The 19,795-nt window shown below is 41.1% G+C and overlaps 2 protein-coding genes across 2 annotated transcripts in view; both read left to right on the forward strand.

The window, feature by feature from the left end:
• The window catches only part of LOC102043566 (cytosolic phospholipase A2 epsilon), a 32,741-nt gene extending 28,695 nt beyond the window's left edge, over nt 1-4,046 (forward strand). The window contains exons 16-20 of the mRNA XM_005419409.2: nt 499-606; nt 1,519-1,710; nt 2,121-2,287; nt 3,436-3,622; nt 3,835-4,046. Coding sequence (XP_005419466.1) covers nt 499-606; nt 1,519-1,710; nt 2,121-2,287; nt 3,436-3,622; nt 3,835-4,043 — 863 coding nt within the window. The 3' untranslated portion in view covers nt 4,044-4,046. The remainder of the gene's footprint in view (nt 1-498; nt 607-1,518; nt 1,711-2,120; nt 2,288-3,435; nt 3,623-3,834) is intronic.
• Nucleotides 4,047-11,835: 7,789 nt separating this feature from the next.
• LOC102035277 (cytosolic phospholipase A2 epsilon-like) overlaps nt 11,836-19,795 on the forward strand; it is a 31,798-nt gene continuing 23,838 nt past the window's right edge. The window contains exons 1-2 of the mRNA XM_005419535.1: nt 11,836-12,171; nt 13,392-13,481. Of these exons, the coding sequence (XP_005419592.1) occupies nt 11,881-12,171; nt 13,392-13,481 (381 nt within the window). The 5' untranslated portion in view covers nt 11,836-11,880. The remainder of the gene's footprint in view (nt 12,172-13,391; nt 13,482-19,795) is intronic.

Raw genomic sequence — 19,795 nt, forward strand, 5'->3', positions numbered from 1 at the left:
GGTCTCCCTCAAAAGACTTTGTGCAGAGAGAAATTTTAGAGGGACAGCAAAGATGTCTTTTATTTAGAGGACTTTTCTGCAGACTATCCCAGACTGCACTCTAACCATTTGATTCTTGACTGTCCAGAAGCAGCTTCCAAACCTTTAACTGACTATCCACTTGTATATGACATGTTTTGTATACCAGACCCTTATTTTATAGGAAATGGCATGGTTTTGCTCACTTATGACAGTTGCTTATAGGATGGAAAATGTTGGTTTGTATGTGGCAAGGAATTACAGTGGCTGAAAGCCTCACACAATGTTTTAAACTATTTAGGCTTCTCTTTGACAACAGAATGCTAATTGCTGAAAAGAACTTCATATAGGTTTCGGTGATAATTTGGAAACCTTGAGGCTTTCCAATACTCCTTGCAAAGCTGAGAGATTATTTTTTAAAGGGATATTTTCCATTAGAATGTTTCTGAAGAAGCTTCCCTGTTCTCTACCATTGCACAGGCCTATGGAGCAATGTCTTTTCATACAACCTCTTGGATGCCTGGCATTCGTCAAATCCTACACAGAGGCGCTCACTGAGGTGTACCCAACACAGCACTGTTGATATTGGTTAGTTATGTTTCTGTTTCTGTTTTACCTGGTGCCTCATAAATCCAGAGGCTTCATGTTGTCAGCTGTATCTAATTAGGTTTCCTCTCTGAATTTATTCATAGCAATATTATTTCCATTAATCTCTCTTATACTGAATTTATGCAAATATAAAACTACTGAAGGTTTTAAGCAGATTTTCTTTGCCAGGGGCCCTTTGGTGAACCTCCAGGTTGTAACAAACACCTTTGTGCTGTGCTCTGTCTGCCTCAGCAGCTGGTGCTTTTCATACACTGTTCTTGAAGACTTCAATTGCATGCAATGCCATTTCAATGTTCTTTGATCTTGATATAAACCTGTGTTTTTCTAAGACGCCTTGGTCGTCCTTCCTGTGTTTAAAGGCATATAGTGAGTTTGGTTTATGGGTTTCTATCACTTTCTCCATGGAAGTGTTGCAAAGCCCTAAGCTCAAGAAATCAATAAATGTATGTGATAGAAAGTCATTGCCTCTCTTCCCAAACTCATGAGGTACTGTTTAGCACAACCCTATTTCTTTGTTCGTTTGTGGATGTCTCAGTCTCCTGACAGCTTTTTTTTCTTCCCTTGCAAAGCTGATTTTTATTAATTTTGAAAGGAACAGGTCCAGATTCTGAACCTACCCTAACCTTCACACAGGGAATCTATCTGTGAGTTCTATCAAAGAATGGATCACCTTTTCCAGTTTTAGCAGTTTGTTGCCACTCTGTTTCTCATGGAATAGGCTTTACTGAAGAATGATTTTCTTCTTATTCCTATTTTGACATTGATTTATTTGTATGTTGCAATATCTTATTAGGATCTTTTCCCTAGCTAATATGAGATGCCCTCTATTATTTTAAGTATTGAAAAGAACTGAATCAAAACAACAATTTGTTCATCTCCTCTGTCTTTCAGGAGAAGAGCCTTCTCCCTCAGACAGCAGACATGAGTTGGAGACTTACTTGGTCACCCCTGAATGTGGCATCATGGGCATCATTCGGCGGATCCTGACAGAGCGGGTGATGGTTTCAAAGTTCTACAACTTCCTGAAGGGATTCCAGTTGCACAATGAATACCTTCAGAACAAAAACTTCTGTAGATGGAAAGGTAAACATCCTTGAATATAATTTTTTTTACCTTCTTAGATGGTTGGTGTTTTCATCAGCGAAGAGAGGGCAGATGATGAACATTTGGAAATGAATATTTGAAGATAACTATTTAAATTTCATACAGTCAAATCAGCTTCAGGAATTTCCTTTACTCCAGGGAAAGAAAATTATTACTCATCTGGGGTGGAAGGATAGCAACATGAGAAGTGGAAGAATTCTCTTTTTACCTTGAACAGGTCTTTCTTTCATGTGTGAAGGCTGAACATCTGCAGTGTCTAAGGCTCTTTTGGAAAAAGTAAATGTAATGGATAGCCAAGAGGCATTTTTCCCAATTTTTCCTTATTAGTCAAAAAACAGATGTACGGTTTCTTCAGTGAATCACTCATCATAACAAATATTTCCTTTTAGATACTGTACTAGAGCATTTCCCCAACCAGCTGACAGAAGCAGCAGAGTTCATGTGCCTGGCAGACACGGCGGGATACATCGACATTAGCTACCCACCACTCATGAGGCCAGAGAGGAAAGTGGATGTTGTCCTGCACTTAAACTATTCTTCTGGATCACAGACCTTGGTGTGAAAAACACTCTCTTTTCTTTGATAAACAACTGCTGCCTTCTAGCCCTCCTTAATTCCTAAAGATTCAGAATAATTTATGTAGAATAAACTGATTCTGGGAGAAAAGGGTCCTTGGTTTACAGCTCCCTGTGCAGACACTTGGCTCTTGCAAGTGATGCTGGTAAATCCCCTGAGAACAGAAGTAATATCAGATTTATGAATATTTTATTTGAATTAACCCTCTAAGAGCTAAATGCTATTTCCTAGACCTGTGTGCTCCTGTGATCTCCATTTTGATAGCTAGATTTCACTCACAAGGATTGTTTATCTAGTTCTAGTTACCACCGCTGATGAACTCCTTATGGTTGTGTTGTGATGTTCATATAAAGTTACCCACATGCCATATAATTAGAAATATTTTGTCCGGTTGTTTTTAGAACAGTAACTGGATTTTTTTGTTGTTTGCAATTGTGGAAAAGAATTGTCCTTTGACAACATTTGCTCTTTCAGATACCATCTAATAATCTGGTCTATAATTCCTGTTACTAGATATGGATAAGACAGAAATTCTTAAGGACTAAAATTTTCATACTTGCCAACCAGACTCAGGAAGCAAAATCCTACTTTCAAAAATTGCTAACACACCTGAAAGATTACCCTTTTAGTTAAGATGCTATTTGCTCCCAGATCACTGTTTGCTTACATCACTTTTCAGAACCATCCTAAGGCATCTAAGACAGGGGCTTTTAAATACTTCATGCCAAGTAAAAAAAAAAAAATTGTGATTTTGCATTTAAAAACTGTACTATTTCAGATTCTTGCCCATTCTACTTGTTTCAGGATCTTCTCCAGATGAGGCATCTTTCTGGATCCTAAGCTGCTAGGCCACCCTTCCCATAGTCATGGACATTTTACCTATCCTGTAGAGATAAAGGCTAATGAGGAGAAGGAGAAGGTAGAACACCAATCAGGAGTGCAAGTTGGAGGCTGAGTATTGAATTGTTCTGATAATAGTACTTAATATCTCATGTATGAGACAAAGACAGAAGAAATATTGACAGCAAACCCTGTTCCCAATCTTTGTGAAGGTCTTTTGATGGATGCATTAGGAAAAGTGGTAGAGTGTGGCAGAACTTCTGACTTTTTCTTCTTTTCTGAATTCAGCCTTTGGAAGAAGCCTCCAAATATTTTCAAAAGCAGGGAATCCCATTTCCCAAAATCCAAATGAGTGAAGAAGAGAAGAAAAATCTAAAGGAGTGCTACATCTTTGAAGATGCAGAGACCCCAGAGGCACCGACTGTGGTGTTTTTCCCGCTGGTGAATGACTCCTTCAGAAAATACAAAGAGCCTGGTAAGCCATGGGATGGGTCTACCACCACCTGGCAGCCCTTTGGCTGTTGAATGGGAGACATGGTGTAGCACGGTCTCCTCCCTCCCTTGCTGTGCCTCCCATGGGAGAGAAATGCAAATTCCAAGGGAGCAAGGAGTAACATGGTGCCCCACCGGAAAGTAGGAGGTGGAACCATATCTGTAGCCCACTGATGATGTTTCTTTATTTGTCAGGTGTGGAGCGCAGCCCTGCTGAGATGGCTCAGGGCAACGTGGATGTTTCCACCATTTTTTCCCCCTACTGCTTAAACAGCTTTACCTACACAGGAGAGGAGTTTGACAAGCTGATAGAACTGACCAGCTACAACATTCAGAACAACCAACATCTGATCCTTCAGGCTTTGAATTCAGCCATACAGCAGAAACGACAGCACAAAAAATAAACACTGACCTGAGTTTCAGAAAGATATCTGCATGATTTGTTTTTTTATTCTTCTCTGGAGAAGAATCAAGAGCTGTCTTCAAATGAGCATAGTAGACTTTGGAAAGTAAAGACTTGTCTCAGGCTGTGGTTCCTCTCTACCACATGATGATCCTAGATCAACCAATCAAGCAAAATAATGATTAGACTTGTGCTTTATTTATGTTGGATTTCACTGCCGGTGAACTTTTTTCATGCTTATACGTGTATATGCAGTAAATTGAAGGTCAGAAAACATTGGATTTATTGAAAAGTTTTTGAAATGCATGAATCTGGGACAACAGCACAAATTCTTTCAAAATTTGTTATACTAATGTAAATCATATGTGAAGACAAATGAGCTATGGATATTTAATTTATTCCAAATCTAGTGCAACAGAAAAATACGTGATAAATGTGGACAATTTCAAAGAACATGAAAACTGCATTTTCCTATAATGTCAGCAAGGAATTTTTGCTAGAAATAACATGCGAAGCTAAACATAATAGATAATCTGGGACTTCACATGAAAAATACACATTTTCTATACTTTTGAATTTAAAAGTTTTATTACACCAGCAGTACTTAGTTTTTGAAAATCTCTTGGGTACCACAGTTTCAAGCCATAATGTGAGTTAGGATCAGCTCTTCCAGTGCAGGTATAACAATTTAATCCACAGCTCAACTTTCCACTGACCTTTCATGGTATTTAGATGATCTGGTTCAGTATCCACATCCTGTTAATTTCAGTGGTTTCCACAGTATTTCTTGTTATTATAAGATGGGATGCTGTGAGAATTAAAACATCAAAAACTGAGAGACAGGTTTTGTGGTCAGAAGGCAAGCTAAGTACTTTACACTGATATCCATGGGTAATTCATGGGTAATCACATGACTTTGTCAGTCCCTGCCTGTCTAAAAGCAAGTTAGGATATATGTAACTACTATAAATTGCACAAGGTAATCTGTTGAAACTGCTTATTTTTCAGATGAAGACCAAAATAATTGCTTTAGGAAGAATTTTAATAAGACAAGTACAATGTGAACCTGTTTCATTACAACAAAGATACTAATCTAAAATAAAAAGATATAATGCTTCAGTCAGTATTGGTTGCCCTTAATTACTTAAAATTTAAATAAAATGCAGCAGCTTGTCTGTGCTGAAGTAACATGTATTGGCAAACACAGAGCTACGAATAATGTATCATAGCAAAAATAGAAAACAATTTTTAATTCAAAATGAAATATGAACTTCTAAAAGGCTGAAAAATTCTCTTCCTTCTTGTTATCATGATCTATCTCTCTTCCTTCAATCATTCCTTTATGCCTTGTCTTCCTCTTATTTTTTGCTGTCCTTAGTCTCCCATGCTCACCTCTGATGACCTCAGCCCCCTTAGAGGTGCTGTGTCCTTACCCCAGCTGCCTCCCCAGGCTCTCACACCTTCATCCAATTTGCAGCCTGGGTTCAAATCTCCAGTGTGCTGAAATGGCTGTTTACTTGTTGGTGTTCATCAAGGGCTCCCCTCTTTGTAATCTCTGTTGCTGAGTCACCTGGTCCCTCTCGGCATTGCCTCTCCTCTGTCCCAGCTCTACTTCCCTCCCAGGCTTCCCTGGTTATCATTATGACAACCCCATTTGGAGTGACACATGTGTTTGCTACTTCTCCCAACTGCTCATCTTACAGCTGAGGTTTCAGGCACCTTCAAAAGCAGCAAATGGAGTTCCTACCCCTGCCATCCAAGTCTTTGATGACACCAAATTTCAAGAAGCCTGCTTCTCTCTTCCCATTCCTGTCTTTAACTATACCCCTTGGCTTCCCTTGATGTTCTCTTGTTTGCTGGTTTAACAGTGTTTACTGAGAGTAAACCCCATTTACTCTGTGTGCCACTGAGGTGTTCTCTGCTGCATCTGCCAGGGTGTTTGTTCCACCTCCCAGGAGAACACCTGCAGAAGATCCTTGTCATTTGTCCTTGCAGGCCAGCAGGGAAGTTTTGTGTGGCTTTGTCTGCTGGCATTGTTTTGTTCTGGTTCAGCATTTAATGGGGTATGTTTCCTATGCTCTGACTCTGAGCTGTTCTGAAGCATTACAGGAATGTAGGTAACAGCTGCAGATGTGGGCATTTAAAAACGCTTTTTGGTTTTACAGGTTGGGAGTGCCCCTTTTTACAGGAAACTAACTAGAGGGGAGAGAAGCACTGCAAAAATCTAGGCCTATGCTGTATCATGGTGTTAATACCAGCAAGCAGTTCACTTGATTTTTCCTAAATGTTTTAATAGATAGAGCTCTAGGTTCATGTGGTAATAGGAGCTACAAACACTGACATGATGACCTCCTTAGTTGTAATTAATATGTTTTGAATCTTTTCATTGTCTGTCTTTTCATTCTTACCTATTCATTATCTATAGTCAGTGAAGGGATTAGCATGCAATTGCAGCTGTGCCCCAGCCCTTCTGATTATCACAAAGGTGCATGAAGAACTGGGCAGCTCAGTGAGGTGATTCAGATCACAGGAACCTAAGGAAAGCAGCAGTGGGATTCTTTAACTCCTCAGGAAGCAGGTGAGAACTTGGGCAGTCCTACTGGGTGAGTGCCACTGGAGAAACAGGAGCTAATGGGATGGTTGGCAGCAACATTTTGTGCTATTCTATCGTGCAAGGAGTGATCAAACAAGAGGTTATTGCAAACACTCTGAGTGAAGTGAACTAGTAATTCGTGAGACTACAGGTTGCACCACGTGAATGATGGGAAATGTGTTTGCCACAGCAGATATAGGAGAATATAGGTGGTTGAACAGGACTCCTGTCTTAGAAACCCTGTGCTAAAACCTGCTCACATGTATAGCTCTGCTGTCCATGTGCAATATCCCACTGTCTTACTAGAGTGATAACACTGCAGAGGAGGCTATCAGGGCCTTATTTCCTCATGCCCTGGTCATGGTATGCTGGTCAACAGTTAAAATGGCTGAGAGTTCTGTGTTATTCATGCCACTGAAGCTTTGTACCTTTGAATTCCTCCTGAAAATCTCTCCCTTGTAGGGTTCCCACTGGAGCCCAGCACTCCTACAGTCTTCCTAAAATACTTCTCCAGCACTTCTCCCACACCTCCAGTTCATGATATCAAAACCCTGTGATGTGACATCTTGTCATGTTTCATGTTTTTTCCTCTTTGGGTCCCGAGGTCTTCTTTGCACTTCCTCCAACCCACTATCATTTATCTCCTTTTCTCCATGCAGCTGGACATCTCATCCAGATGTCACAGCCTGGTATCAGCTACCCTAATGCTTGTAGTATTCATGCCTGTTCCAAATATGACCAAACCTCCATCATTCAAACCTGAAGCTTTTGGAGAAACAATTACAGTACAGAGGAAATATGAGACAAACGGGGAAGATTTATAATGATTAAGTAAGGTTAAGATGGTATAAGACGTGAGGAGAGAGAAAGGATAGAAAAAAAACCAAATAATAATAACTGAGAAAAAGTGAAAAATGGCATTTTAACTATGAGGTATTGAGATGGAAAAGGAAAGAAAACATACTTTGCAATCCAAAAAGTCAATCACAAAGAAAATATGGCAGGAAATAGAATGAGGAAAAGAAAGAGGAAATCAGGAACTAGAAGGTGGTAGACACAGACATTTAAAAGAGAGATAAAGGTATATTATTTGTCTATTTTTTTCAAAGCTGGTCCTTTAAAAAAAGAGCAACTAAAAATCTCTAATCTAGAAAATTTCATGGCACTAAATCTTACTGCTGAGGTTCTGACCATGGTTCTGACCATCTGGGCTTACTTGATAAGTGCACTATGAGTACTTCCTAGCTCCCAGCTCTCTCTTCTTTTTTTCTGCCCTTAAACACTGAGAAAAGATGGTTCCTTGGCCCCTAGCAGTCTAACTTTTCCTGCCAACTACTGCTTATTGCAGCCTTCTCTCTTCCAGCTAGTAATCTGTTTATTAGTTTGCTCCCTTCCTATTTCTTTTCTTCTGCTGAGGAAATAGAGCATCCTTTGTGACTATCAGATAAGGAGCTGCAAGTTTCTACATATATTAATATATACTTTTAAATCTTGAGCAAGTTGTTTCTTCAATTTCTCAATTTCTGCTATTCAGCTGGATGACAGCCAGCCTTAAAAGCAACTCATGCCCCAAATTCCTCCTTGAGCTGCATTTCTCTTAACTTAATATCTGCTTTGTTAATATAGACTATAAATTTGTTTTGACATTTAACAGATTATATGATAGCCTAGAATTTGTTGAAGATTAAATGCTTTGGTCCCACATACAGAAAATAATTCAGAAAATCCTTCACAGATGTTTAACAAACACCTTTTCTAGTCACTCATAATCTCTAGTCCATGATCTCTGCTGGTGCAGGAGTCAATGGCCTGTAACCCACTGCTGGATTTGGGCACAGGGAGGAAGAACTGTGCTGATCATCTTGTACTTGTGCTGGTTTTCTGCTGATGGGGATATGATAAACTTGCATGTAGTCTGCAGAAATGTGGAGAATGAGCAGTGATTCCAAACCTTTGGGAACTGCTCTCATAGACTTGAAGTCCTGGGAAACTGTCTCCAAGGACAGAAAAACATCCCAAAGTAAGAGAACTCCAGGCACAGAGGACTTCCTCACTTTACAGGTAACCACTGAGGACTGTGCATTTGTAACATGCATAAAATCTGAGAGAGATAAAACAGAGTATAAATTTACACTTCAATTAGGCAGCTCAAAAACTGGAATGGTAAGTTTTGGGCTTTATCCAATGCATCAGTAACTGTAATATGCAATAAAAGTACACAGGTGTTTAACTGTGAGTGCAGAGATGTACAAAATCACTAATGATGGTAGCCTCCCTATTGGGAAAGGAATACCTCTCAGTATCAGTGGTTTGTTCTAGTTATATATGCTAGATGCATACAAATGCTGATGCATCTATGCAATGGATACAAGGTGCCATACTTTTCTCAGTTATGAGCTTAACAAGAATACATTCTAGTACTTTTAAACTTTCTAGTTTAAAATTTATTTCCCAGAAGATTCATTTTTACCTGTTGCAGGGGTAAGATAACAAACAGCAGTAATGCCCCTGTCTCCCGTGAGTTTTCTCTTCTGCTCCAAATCTGCACAAGTGATGGCCTAAGACACCACTCCTCTCCTGCAGGAAGAGCATGTAGCTGAGCCAGAACTCCCATCTGACTCTGCTCTCCAGGGCTGTTTTTTGTGTAGAAGTATTTGTACGTTTGAGAGTAGTGAGGTGGTCACAGTCGGCCCTGGTTGTGCTTCTGCCTTGTTAGAATAATCTCAGGCTCATTTTGCCTGGCCTGTTCGAGGCTAGGCAAGCATATATTGTTGCAAGGAATTTAGGAGGACACTGGCTGTCTGTGGTTTTGGTCCAGTCCAAGACTGTGATTAAAAGGAATTGCAAAGCTATTTTTGAACTTGTTGAAAATTTTGTCATGTAGATCCATTTCTCCACAGCTTGTCTCTGCAGTCAGATGTAATACAGGTTCCTTTGCCAGGTGAGGGATGCTTCTGCAAACTGCATTGGTGAGTAAGAAACATAAGCAGTGGAGGAAGTACAAGGTTGTGCTGGTTTTGGCACATTGTATGATAAACAGATAAGACTGTGATATCACTATGCTAAAGGAGTAGTCTGCAATTTGCTGCCAGGGCAACTACATTTAGATCTTTGAAACAGGTGGGTTATTTTCCTTCATCTATCCTTAAATTACTGAAATATGCAATGTAAAGACATAAAATATTTCCACTTGAAGCATCTGCTTTTCATTCTCCAAGTTGAAAACCATCCACCTTTGAACGTTCCAATTTTAAATGAGATGGCACTAGTTCAGTTGTTAATGAGAACCTTGCAGTTTTCTTTCTTTATGTTGCTCCCTGTGGAATGACTCAGATGGGAGCAGAGTACCTTGATTTAGCTGAAGGCCATCCAGATCAGTATAGATAGCCAAGTGTGCCTGTAATGGGGAATTCACTCTGCAGACAGGGAAGTCTGTACATAGAATCCATCTTCTCCACAGGCTTCCTTAAAGACAGAGAATCTCAGCTTTCTTAAGGTTCACCAACTTTAGAGGGATTTCTATCACTTATCCTCAGTTATGCTAATGGTTCTCTGAACTAACCAGCCTTGGGAAAGTTGTTATGCTCTAATGAGAAGTATCCTGGTATTTTTAGTGTCCCATGGCAGGTTTTCCAAGGTCAACCAGGTCTTCTTTTCTGACCAGATTTAAAGAAAAAACAACAACAAAAAACCAAACCAAACACCCCCCCCCAAAAAAAAAACCCCAAAACCAAAACAAGAACAAAAAACTCCAAAACAAACAAACAAAAAACCAACAAACACCAAACCCTCTCCCCCACCGAATGACTGATGTTCTCTAAATTAAGCTGCAAAAGGAGTTCTCCAGGATGCAGCTCAAAGTGTCTGTGACCTGAGGCCAAAAGATGCTCTTGTACTTCCAGTGTGGGCAGACCTACTTTTCATGCTGGGAATGCAGACGCTGTGACAAAGCCTACTGTTACTGGAGCTCCTAGTTTGTCATTCATTTGTTTTTCTGTGTTGAAGATGGTAATTTCCATTGGGTAAGCCTGGAGATGTTCAGCTGCTCTTTTGTTCATGTTCTTTGGTTGAACAAATCTCTGTAAAATAGAAGTGATAAAACTTAACCACTGGATCCTATATGCCATTCATCTTGGGATGAGTTTCCCACAGTTGACATTTAAAGTTCAACTGCCTTTCTCTGGAAAATGTATAAAAGCATAACTCTTACCTGCTTTGCACAGCTATTAGATATTTCCTCGTGCCTTTTTTGCCATATTTAAGGTACTGCTGGGTGCAGCAGAGGTCCTGGGTCATGCCTGGAGCCATAGGCACTGACTTCAAGACCTCTGCTACCCCCTGGAAGTGTCCTTCTGCCCTGCTGTCCTGTCACACCCTGGTGCTGCTGCTCCCAGCCTGTCAATCACCTTCTCTACTTACAGATCACCTCTGCAAAATGAAGCCCCAGCCCTGCACCCACACCATGGCCTCTCTCCCCTGGGAAGAGGGAACAGGAGCAGCCCAGGAGGAGCTGGGAGCTGCATGCCCATGCAGTGATCTGGGGATGGCCATCTCCAGGGCTCTGCAGTGCTCTGCAGGCACTGGGCTCAGGCCCCCCCTGCCTGTGGGGAGACATTGACCAAAGTGCACAGGGCTGTGTCAGCATGCAGGGAAGTCACTACCAGTTATTTAGATGCACAGGCCTTTGTCAGGATCCAGTTTCCCCCACACAGGAGGTGTCCCTGCTCAGGACAGGGAAGAAGTGGGTTTGAAGGAGCAGGCCTCAGTGGCAGCACCCTCCACACACAGAGAAGGGTGGCAGCAGTGCAGGACCCGTGGGGCAGGTGCAGACTGGGAGAGGCTCCCAGTCAGAGGAAGGTACCACATTCCTTTTGGCTGTGGCGCTTGTGCTGCAAGGTCCTTCCCTGGAGCACTCTACCCTTGGCGCTCCACTGCCTTCCCAGTGGGAGGGGCGTCCTTTACTTAGATGAGATGGGTGGGGCCTCAGGTAATTTTATAAAATAACAAGTCATTGACTCCCACAGGAGTACATCCTGCAAACATGTCTTGGGAAGTGCTGCCAGTGGAGGTACCAGAAGCAGATACTGAAAACATGTCTCTAGAACCACTGCCCACAGAGGTGCCAGGAGTAAATCCTGAAAATATGTCTCTAGAGCTGCTCCCCACAGAGGTGCCAGGAGTAGAGCCTGAAAATATGTCTAAAGGGTTCCTGCCCGTGGAGGAGCCAGGACTATATCCTGAAAATATGTCTAAAGGATTTCTGCCCATGGAGGAGCCAGGACTGTATCCTGACAACATGTCTAAAGGATTCTTGACCATGGAGGAGCCAGGAGGATATCCTGAAAACATGTCTAAAGGCTTCCAGCCCCTGGAGGAGCCAGGACTATATCTTGAAAACATGTCTAAAGGATGTCTGCCCATGGAGGAGCCAGAAGTATATTCTGCAAATATATCTCAAGAATTGCAGCCCATGGAGTTGCCAGAAGAGCTCTTCTACATGAAAGGGAAGACCATGATACCATCAAATGCACTAGGGGTAAGAAAACAGCTTTAAAGTTTCACTTAATGTCCTCTGCATTTGACAGAAAACAAAGTCCTGCTTTGTGAGTGTGTTTGTATTCAACCTAGTGTGCAAATTTGCTGTCTGATGGGACTATACAGCAGTTCCTCTGCCTGAAGGAATTGAAGGTGAAATTTTCTCTTCAAGGCTGTCAGTGGAAAAACTCCTTCTGAATCCACTGGAGCCAAAGATCTCATCTTCATAGACAAAACGAGAGAAGTCAGAGTAGTATGGGGACAGAAAAAGATAAGAAAGGGGAAAAAATGAACAGGGGGAGAAACTTTCTTCAGGGGATTGAATTGTCAGCTTTTTTTCTTCTGCAATTAAATGCTACTTCTATTAAAAATTTCATATTTCTATATAAATAGCAAGATATATTTGGCATGTATAATAATGTGTCAAACCCATTTTTTTTATTGTTGAAAATGGGATAAGGACATGATTATGACCAGGAATACAGAATCGAATTTCACTTACACATTCCCTTTTTGGTTCTGAATTTTTTAAATTTTGCTTGCCTTCTCTGCATTGTTTCAAGGTTTGCATTTAGTTCTAAATGCGGTACATTATGCACTGTTCTATGTGCTCCCTGTCTGGATGAAGGCACATCTCTTCAGGAAGAGCTTTGGACATAGAAGCGGAACATCTTCAACATTTTTTTGTAGAAACTGTCCTTTAATGGTGCTCTATGAAATGCTTCAAAAGGGGGCACCCTACACTGTAGAAATATTTTGGAACTTCTCTTCCCTGAAAAAGATTGAAACACTGGATTTAAAATTTTGCAACTGCAGTGTATCACATTCTATGTTCAAATTCACAGATGATGTTCTGGGGTATTTGGAACTGAGGTTTAATATTGGTAAGAGCAGATTGCCAAAAGATCACATTCAAAAGAAAAAGCAAAACCTTTTTTACTGGATAGAGACACCTTCTAGGTACCTTACAGCTGTGATGGTCTTCCTTCATTTTCTCTTGCAAGGGTACCCCTGACATGGATTTTGTGCCAGTGTGCACCAAAACATGTGGTGGTTTGTTCATTAATCTGAGTGCGGTAACACAGCTGGGTGTAACCAACAGCCCTTCTAATCGAGGTTTCATCATAAATTGTTGCAAGTAGAAATTAATTATCTATCCTGATAATGCTGCTGCTGTTGTTTTAACATTATCATTTATTGTTTCTTTTTTCCTTTATTCAGGATGGAAACTCAGGCCTCGGTTCCTTGGGAGATGGTGAATGGCAAAACAGGAAAGATGACGGTACTGGGGCGGACCAAGGTGATTTCAAGGTATCAAGAACAAGAACCAAAGAGTGCTAAGGGTTTTGTTTTTCTCAAAAGGGGAGAAGGCTCAGGTGGCAGCAGCATAAAGAATGATGGCAGCAGCTTGAGTGTTACAAGGGAAAGACCCCCTAAATTTATTGCTTGAACCATTTTATTCCTCTTATATTTATAATTTTCATAGAACATAGAATGGTTTGGGTTGGAAGGCACCTTTAAAGGTGACCTTGTTCCAAATTCCTGCAATGAGCAGAGACACCTTCAAGTGGACCAGGTGGCTCAGCTTCCATAATTGTTTAATTCCTTGTTACATTTTCTTTGGAACAGGCTGAATATTTAGTATTTTAATGTCTCACTCGTACAAGAAATTCACTGGTGAGCTTTCTGTTCCACAATACCTTTTGTAACTGAAAGGGCCAAAAGTAACAGTGAGACATGCTCTGCTGCAATGGATTTGGTAGCATGATCTCCATCCTTGCAAATTATGAGGGGGTCCTGGATTATTGAACCCTGATCTTTCACGACTACTGTGCTCCATCAGGAAAGAAACTGTAGTGGGATTCTGTAAAAGGAGTGATGCTTGAATGTGCTGGGGATATTTCTGGGACATGGGTGCCAGTCAAAGTTTTGGGGTTTTTTTGGTTAGAAATTACTGGTTTTGATGGGAGTTTTCATTCTGGTATTGTGTGGTGAGTCTGGGCATTATTTCCTATCTGCCAATTGAGAGGTTTGAGTGATTCATATAACAGTTTTGTCCCATGAAGTGCTTGCTTCTGAAGCAGATAATTCTGCGGAAATTTGCAGTATTGTCTATGCCGACAAGTTCTACTGAGGCAAAATGAAACTGAAAAGTCTGAAAGTTGAAATCTGTGAACAGGCAGACAGGTAGACTTTGTGATAAGCTGCGTAGTTCTGCTGCAGTTTGGATGCTCACAAATTTAAACAAATTCTTATTCATATTCACTGAATTTTTTGTTTTTTCACATGCACTCTTCAAAATTTAGCTAATCCTAATCCCAGTATTAGGATTATTATTAAAAAAATAAATAGTGTTGTTAAAAGATGATACTGTATTTTTACAGAATATATTATATAATAAGTCTAGGGTCTTTGTGGCATTTAATCTTGCAAATATTTAAGTTACAATGTCTGGTATCTCCAGCCTGGGAAGATACTAATATTCTGGATCATGTCTGGGATGAAGAATTCTGTAGATAGTAAAAACAGGTGGAAAAAATTATTGATCAATTTTTGGTATAATATCTGTTCCTTACAAGGGGTCAGGGACTTTAAAGCACCATGAGAGAAAGAAAAATATTTGAGCTCCTGGATTATAATTACTTAGGATAATTATACATATGACAAGTAACTTCTTGTCTCCATTTCTTAATCCCACACAGTGATGTGTTTGTTTTTCCATTGTGTGCTCAGGATATAGACTTAGATCAATGACTTTTAAGACTCATGAAATTTGAGGGGACAGATGTGACAGTAGCAGACCAAAAGAATCATCTGATATATCCATAACCTTCTTCTAGACCACTAAATCACTGTCTCACACTGAAGGATCACTTTTTACATTATAAAATTACAAAATTCATGACAATGCATTGGTGATGGACTGAGTTGTTTTTGCATGTGGTTACAGAGACACTGTTTTCATCTATGTTCAGAATTCCACACTCCAGCCTATGCACTTGTATGATCATTGTTTGGCTACAGCAACAATCATTCATTCATGTAAAGGATGCATATATATTTTTCTGTCCTCCTACTTTTTTCTGAAATATTTATTTTTCATCACTGAAACTACCTGAAGACCTAAATATGAGTGTCTTTGCCTGCTCAGAGGGATTGTCTGTTAGAAACCTCTGACAGCATTTGCCAGCAACTGCATGTGTCTTTACACCAACATGCTGATGTTTATCTGCATTAAGAAATCTGTATTATTTGAGCCTTGGCTGGTACTTAGGCCCATGCTACAGTAACAGGCAGAGCCAGCTCTGGTATTTCAGACCATTTGTGTTTGTACCAAAATATTTGAGGATTGCAGTAGGTCTCATATAATAATGCATGTGAAGGAAGGGGAGGGGAACAATTGGGCGCATAATTCTAAATTCACCATAAGCCATGTTTTAATAAGGCTAAGATGCATCATATCTCAGGTCAAGTCATACCTCATTTCCCTGCCAGACATGGGCTCCTTGTTCTTTCAGGGTTGTGCAGCTGGGACAGCTGCAGCCCTTAAACAGAAGAGGGACAGGTTAAGCTCTGACCCTTGTGCAAAATAGGAGCTCTGGTTCCTGTTGGGTTTTGGAAGTTGGAAGCAGCTCTTGAGATCATGGGAAGGGTGAGGAGCTGCCACACTGCAGAGCAAGATGTGACATCTGCTTCTGGTGCAGGTTGGGCTCGCTAATGTGAACAGGAGCTGAGGCAGGCAGGAGGGCTGGGGCCAGGCTCCTTGGCATGGACATGGACTGGACTCCCACAGGGGCCAGAGCCTGCTGTCAGGAGCAGCTCCAGCCCCAGGCTCAGCATCCACTGGAAAGGCAGGAGTCTACTCCTGAGCCACCCCCAGCCCCACAGTGCTTGCAGCAGCATGGCTCCAGCAGCAGCTCTGCCCAGCTGCGGAAGCTGGTCTGAGCCCAGGTGCCTCCTCTGCCACCCTAAGTGTTGGTATGGAGTTGCCTAAAATACAGACTGCTGAAATTACACACATTCCGGCACACCTCCCACTTCAAAAATGAACCTCACAGAATCAAATGGGGCCACTTGCCATCAGCTCAAAACTTTGAAATATGGTTTGTCTAATCCATATTTGACAATATGCAAAAGTGCAAAACATCTGTACCTGAGATAGCCCTATAAATGCCCTTGAGAATTGGTAATGAGAAAGAGAGATTTTCAGAGTGTGATGCATGTCCTGTGGTAATGTCCATCTTAGATGAGAATCCAGAAATGTTAAACAGCTGTTAGACATAAACACTAATTTTACAGCTATCTGGAATTAGGTGTAAAGAGTCTCAACCCTCAGATGGTTCATGCTCAGCCTAGTTTCTTTCTGTCATATTTGTTCTACTTAGGGAGGGCAGAGCACTATAAAAAGGCACTGGGGTTTTTTTATGAGTGGACTAGCCTATTGCTCTGGATACAGTTTTACATATGGAAATAATTTTGAACATTCAGTTGAACAGTTGAAGTTTTCAAATAGACCTATTTTTCAAAATCTGAAGGAGTCTGATTGTTAAACATGTACAAACATTAAAAGGTGAAGGTAATATTAACAGGGCTATGCAACTAGCCTGAGTTATCAATCAAATAAAACATCTCTGCAGATTTATATAATAAGGAACAGAAATAATAAATAATGCTTTTATTTATTAAATATAATTATACATCTCTGCATTTATGGGATCACTGTGCAGTGAGAGTACCCATCTTGTGTTGATCAGTATTTGAAGCTTTTGTTTTTGGAAATGTCTTTCAAGCACAGTATAATGTGCATAGTCTCATTCCTCAAAAGTTTTCTGAGTACAATGATGGATATATGTATGAGGAAGCAATCATCTGAAGGATACAATTCTTATGACCTTGCACATACCTGTCATGCTCCTGTGGATGTGGAAAAATTTTCCCTGCTGGAACCAGGGTTGCTGTGGCTGTATGCCTGAAAGGGACTTTTTCAAATGGGTGTTGGCATTTTAAATTCATTGATATCCAACCAAGACTTCTGCTACTCCTGATGAAAAGGTGGTCTGATCAGAAGAAGAAGAAACATTACTATTAAAGCCCACAAAACACACAGCTGGTGGAAAGCACTGCTGTGGCAGCAGTGATCATCAGCATCACCTGCATGCCCACACACAGCCCCATAGCCCTCAGCTGAGGTGCCCTCCCCAGCCTGGAGGAGGTGAAGGAAGGAAGCAATTAGAGCATCTCTTCCATTGTGGAGCCTGATTTTGTCAAGAATGAGGAAGAACTTCAGAGAAGTGGCCAAGAACAGCAGGTCTGGGCAGCCTGCCACAGGGGACCCCAGCACATCCCACAGCATCCCATGGCTGCAGCAAGCTGGGGCAGGGATTGGTGAGTGATGTTCACAGCCTGAAGCATCCTGACTGCAACTGTAAAAAACTCACACACACTCTTTAAGGAGACCTGACTTTCAGACAGCTCAAGATTGACTTTCACACACCACCAGCTCTAGATGCACCATCAGCAAGGGATGATTTGGTCTCTCGCTACCATCTAGTTAAATTAGCACTTGGAGATGAAGAAGGGAGTTCCCTGCAACATCCTGGGAGTGATTTCATCTCAGCAGAATGCTTCTCTGAGCCAGGAATGCAGGAATACCTTAGACGAGGCAAGGAATTGATCTTTGCCAGGAAAGGCTGCTGAGCTAGTAGATGACATAGAAACACATGGAGGAATTATTACTGGGTGATTACAGGAAAAATGTGTGGATAGAGAGGAAGTTTTTTTCATGGGTTCTATAGATGACACACGTTTTTTCAGGTTGGTGTGTGGAAATGGCTTTTTCAGCCATTGTAAAAGTAAATTGATTGTGCTAGACGTATTTTTAAATCTTGTCTGATCTTTGCAGGATGGTTTGTGGAATAGTATGCACTACAATTGCACTGGAATAGGTAATAGTACCAGCACACTGTCACACATAGTTTTCTTTGCTTCCTCATCACAGTTTTGCACCTAGCATGAGAAAGACCACCTACTCATGAGACCAGGTGGAACACGTTTCACATTTCATGTAGAAAATCAGTAGCTAAGTATCTGGTTGGAAGATACCTGCTCATTGATGACGATACAGTTTTCGCTGTATCATCACTGTTTCACTATTAGTTTATAACTGCTTTGGAATAAATACCAATCTAAAAAGAGCAACAATCAAATCTGAGAATGTGTTGACTTCTCCTGAAGGTTCAAAAGTAAGTTCTCTTATCTGGATCAGTGTTATTGGATGACTGGTCTCTGTTTTGGGAAGGCAGCTACAATATTCTGCAATCTAATAGTACATCTATGCTGAACCAAGCACCCAACACAAAAAAAAACCTTAAAAGGATTCACCCAGTGCACATTTGACTGTACTGTTGGGGAATTGTGTGATTGGGGTAGTCTACAGTAAGTGAAGGGCTGAATGTTCATACTATTGATATCACAAGCTAGAAAGATGTAGCTAGCAACCGTCCATGCTGGCAGAGTCTGTTAGATGGAGAAGCCTAAAGGCTGAAGAAATAAAGCCACAGAGAGAAAAGCAAGTTAAAACAAAACAAAAAGATAAAGAAATAGAGTCACCATCACCCTCTGGTCTCATGGACTCTTGTCTCATTAAGGAGTCCTGCCATTTTACAGCTCCACAGCCACTTATGACAGGATGTGTTACACACCTAAACTAGTGGAGTAATTTACAGCAGTGGTTCTTGAGATGGATGCATGCCACACATACTTACATCTGAATATAAGCATGACTTTAAAGAGGCTGCAGAGGCACAAATGTTCCAGGAATGCAGACAGCCTGCATCACCAGAATGCTCATGATGAGAAATTTCTGTTTTCAAATTCTTGCTCCTCAGCTGGGAGAAAGTGGGTATCATTCACATGACAGAGGAATCCCTGACTTATACCAGTGTAGTAGCTTAGTGCCAAGTATCATACCATGTTGCTTTTTTTTATGGGAAGAGCTATAAAATCAGAAGAAGAGACTACGAGGTCTGGTTTACATTAGATGGAGGCTGCTGTTTGGAGAATCCCAGTAAAACTTCATTTCCCTGGGACTTCAGAGAAACTAGCACTGTACAGCCTACTCATGCACTGGCACCTCAGAGTGCTATACTGCATGCATACTGCATGTTACACATACATGAGCACAAGTTGGGAAACACCAAATTGAAGACAAGCTGACAAGCTGACAATTTGCTGTGGTGGAAACTTCTCTGTATATGGAACCTCACTAAAAAGCAGCAGCTTTTTTTTTTCTGGTAAGGATATCATAATAGGTGTTAAGCAAACAGAATAACAGAACCTCTGTCTTTTGTTTTATACATGCGTGACTGCTATTTTCTTTGTCTCTATAACTAGACCCTGGTACATCATGTTATAGTTGTCCCAGCTGCTATTTAAATACATTTCTTTTGTTTAAGATGTTACAGGAATTAATTAAAATAGCAAATCCTCCTGGGAGCAGAAGAACTGGCAAGGCCTGATCCCCGGGTGCATTGTACCCTCCCTCTTGTCCTTGCTGCTGCCACCAGGCCGCGGCTGTCGGGACTGACGCCTGGCTCGGCTCCTGCCTTTCCTCGGGTGGCATCTGC

Source organism: Geospiza fortis, unplaced genomic scaffold (genome assembly GCF_000277835.1).
Source record: "Geospiza fortis unplaced genomic scaffold, GeoFor_1.0 scaffold66, whole genome shotgun sequence".
NCBI lineage: Eukaryota > Metazoa > Chordata > Aves > Passeriformes > Thraupidae > Geospiza > Geospiza fortis.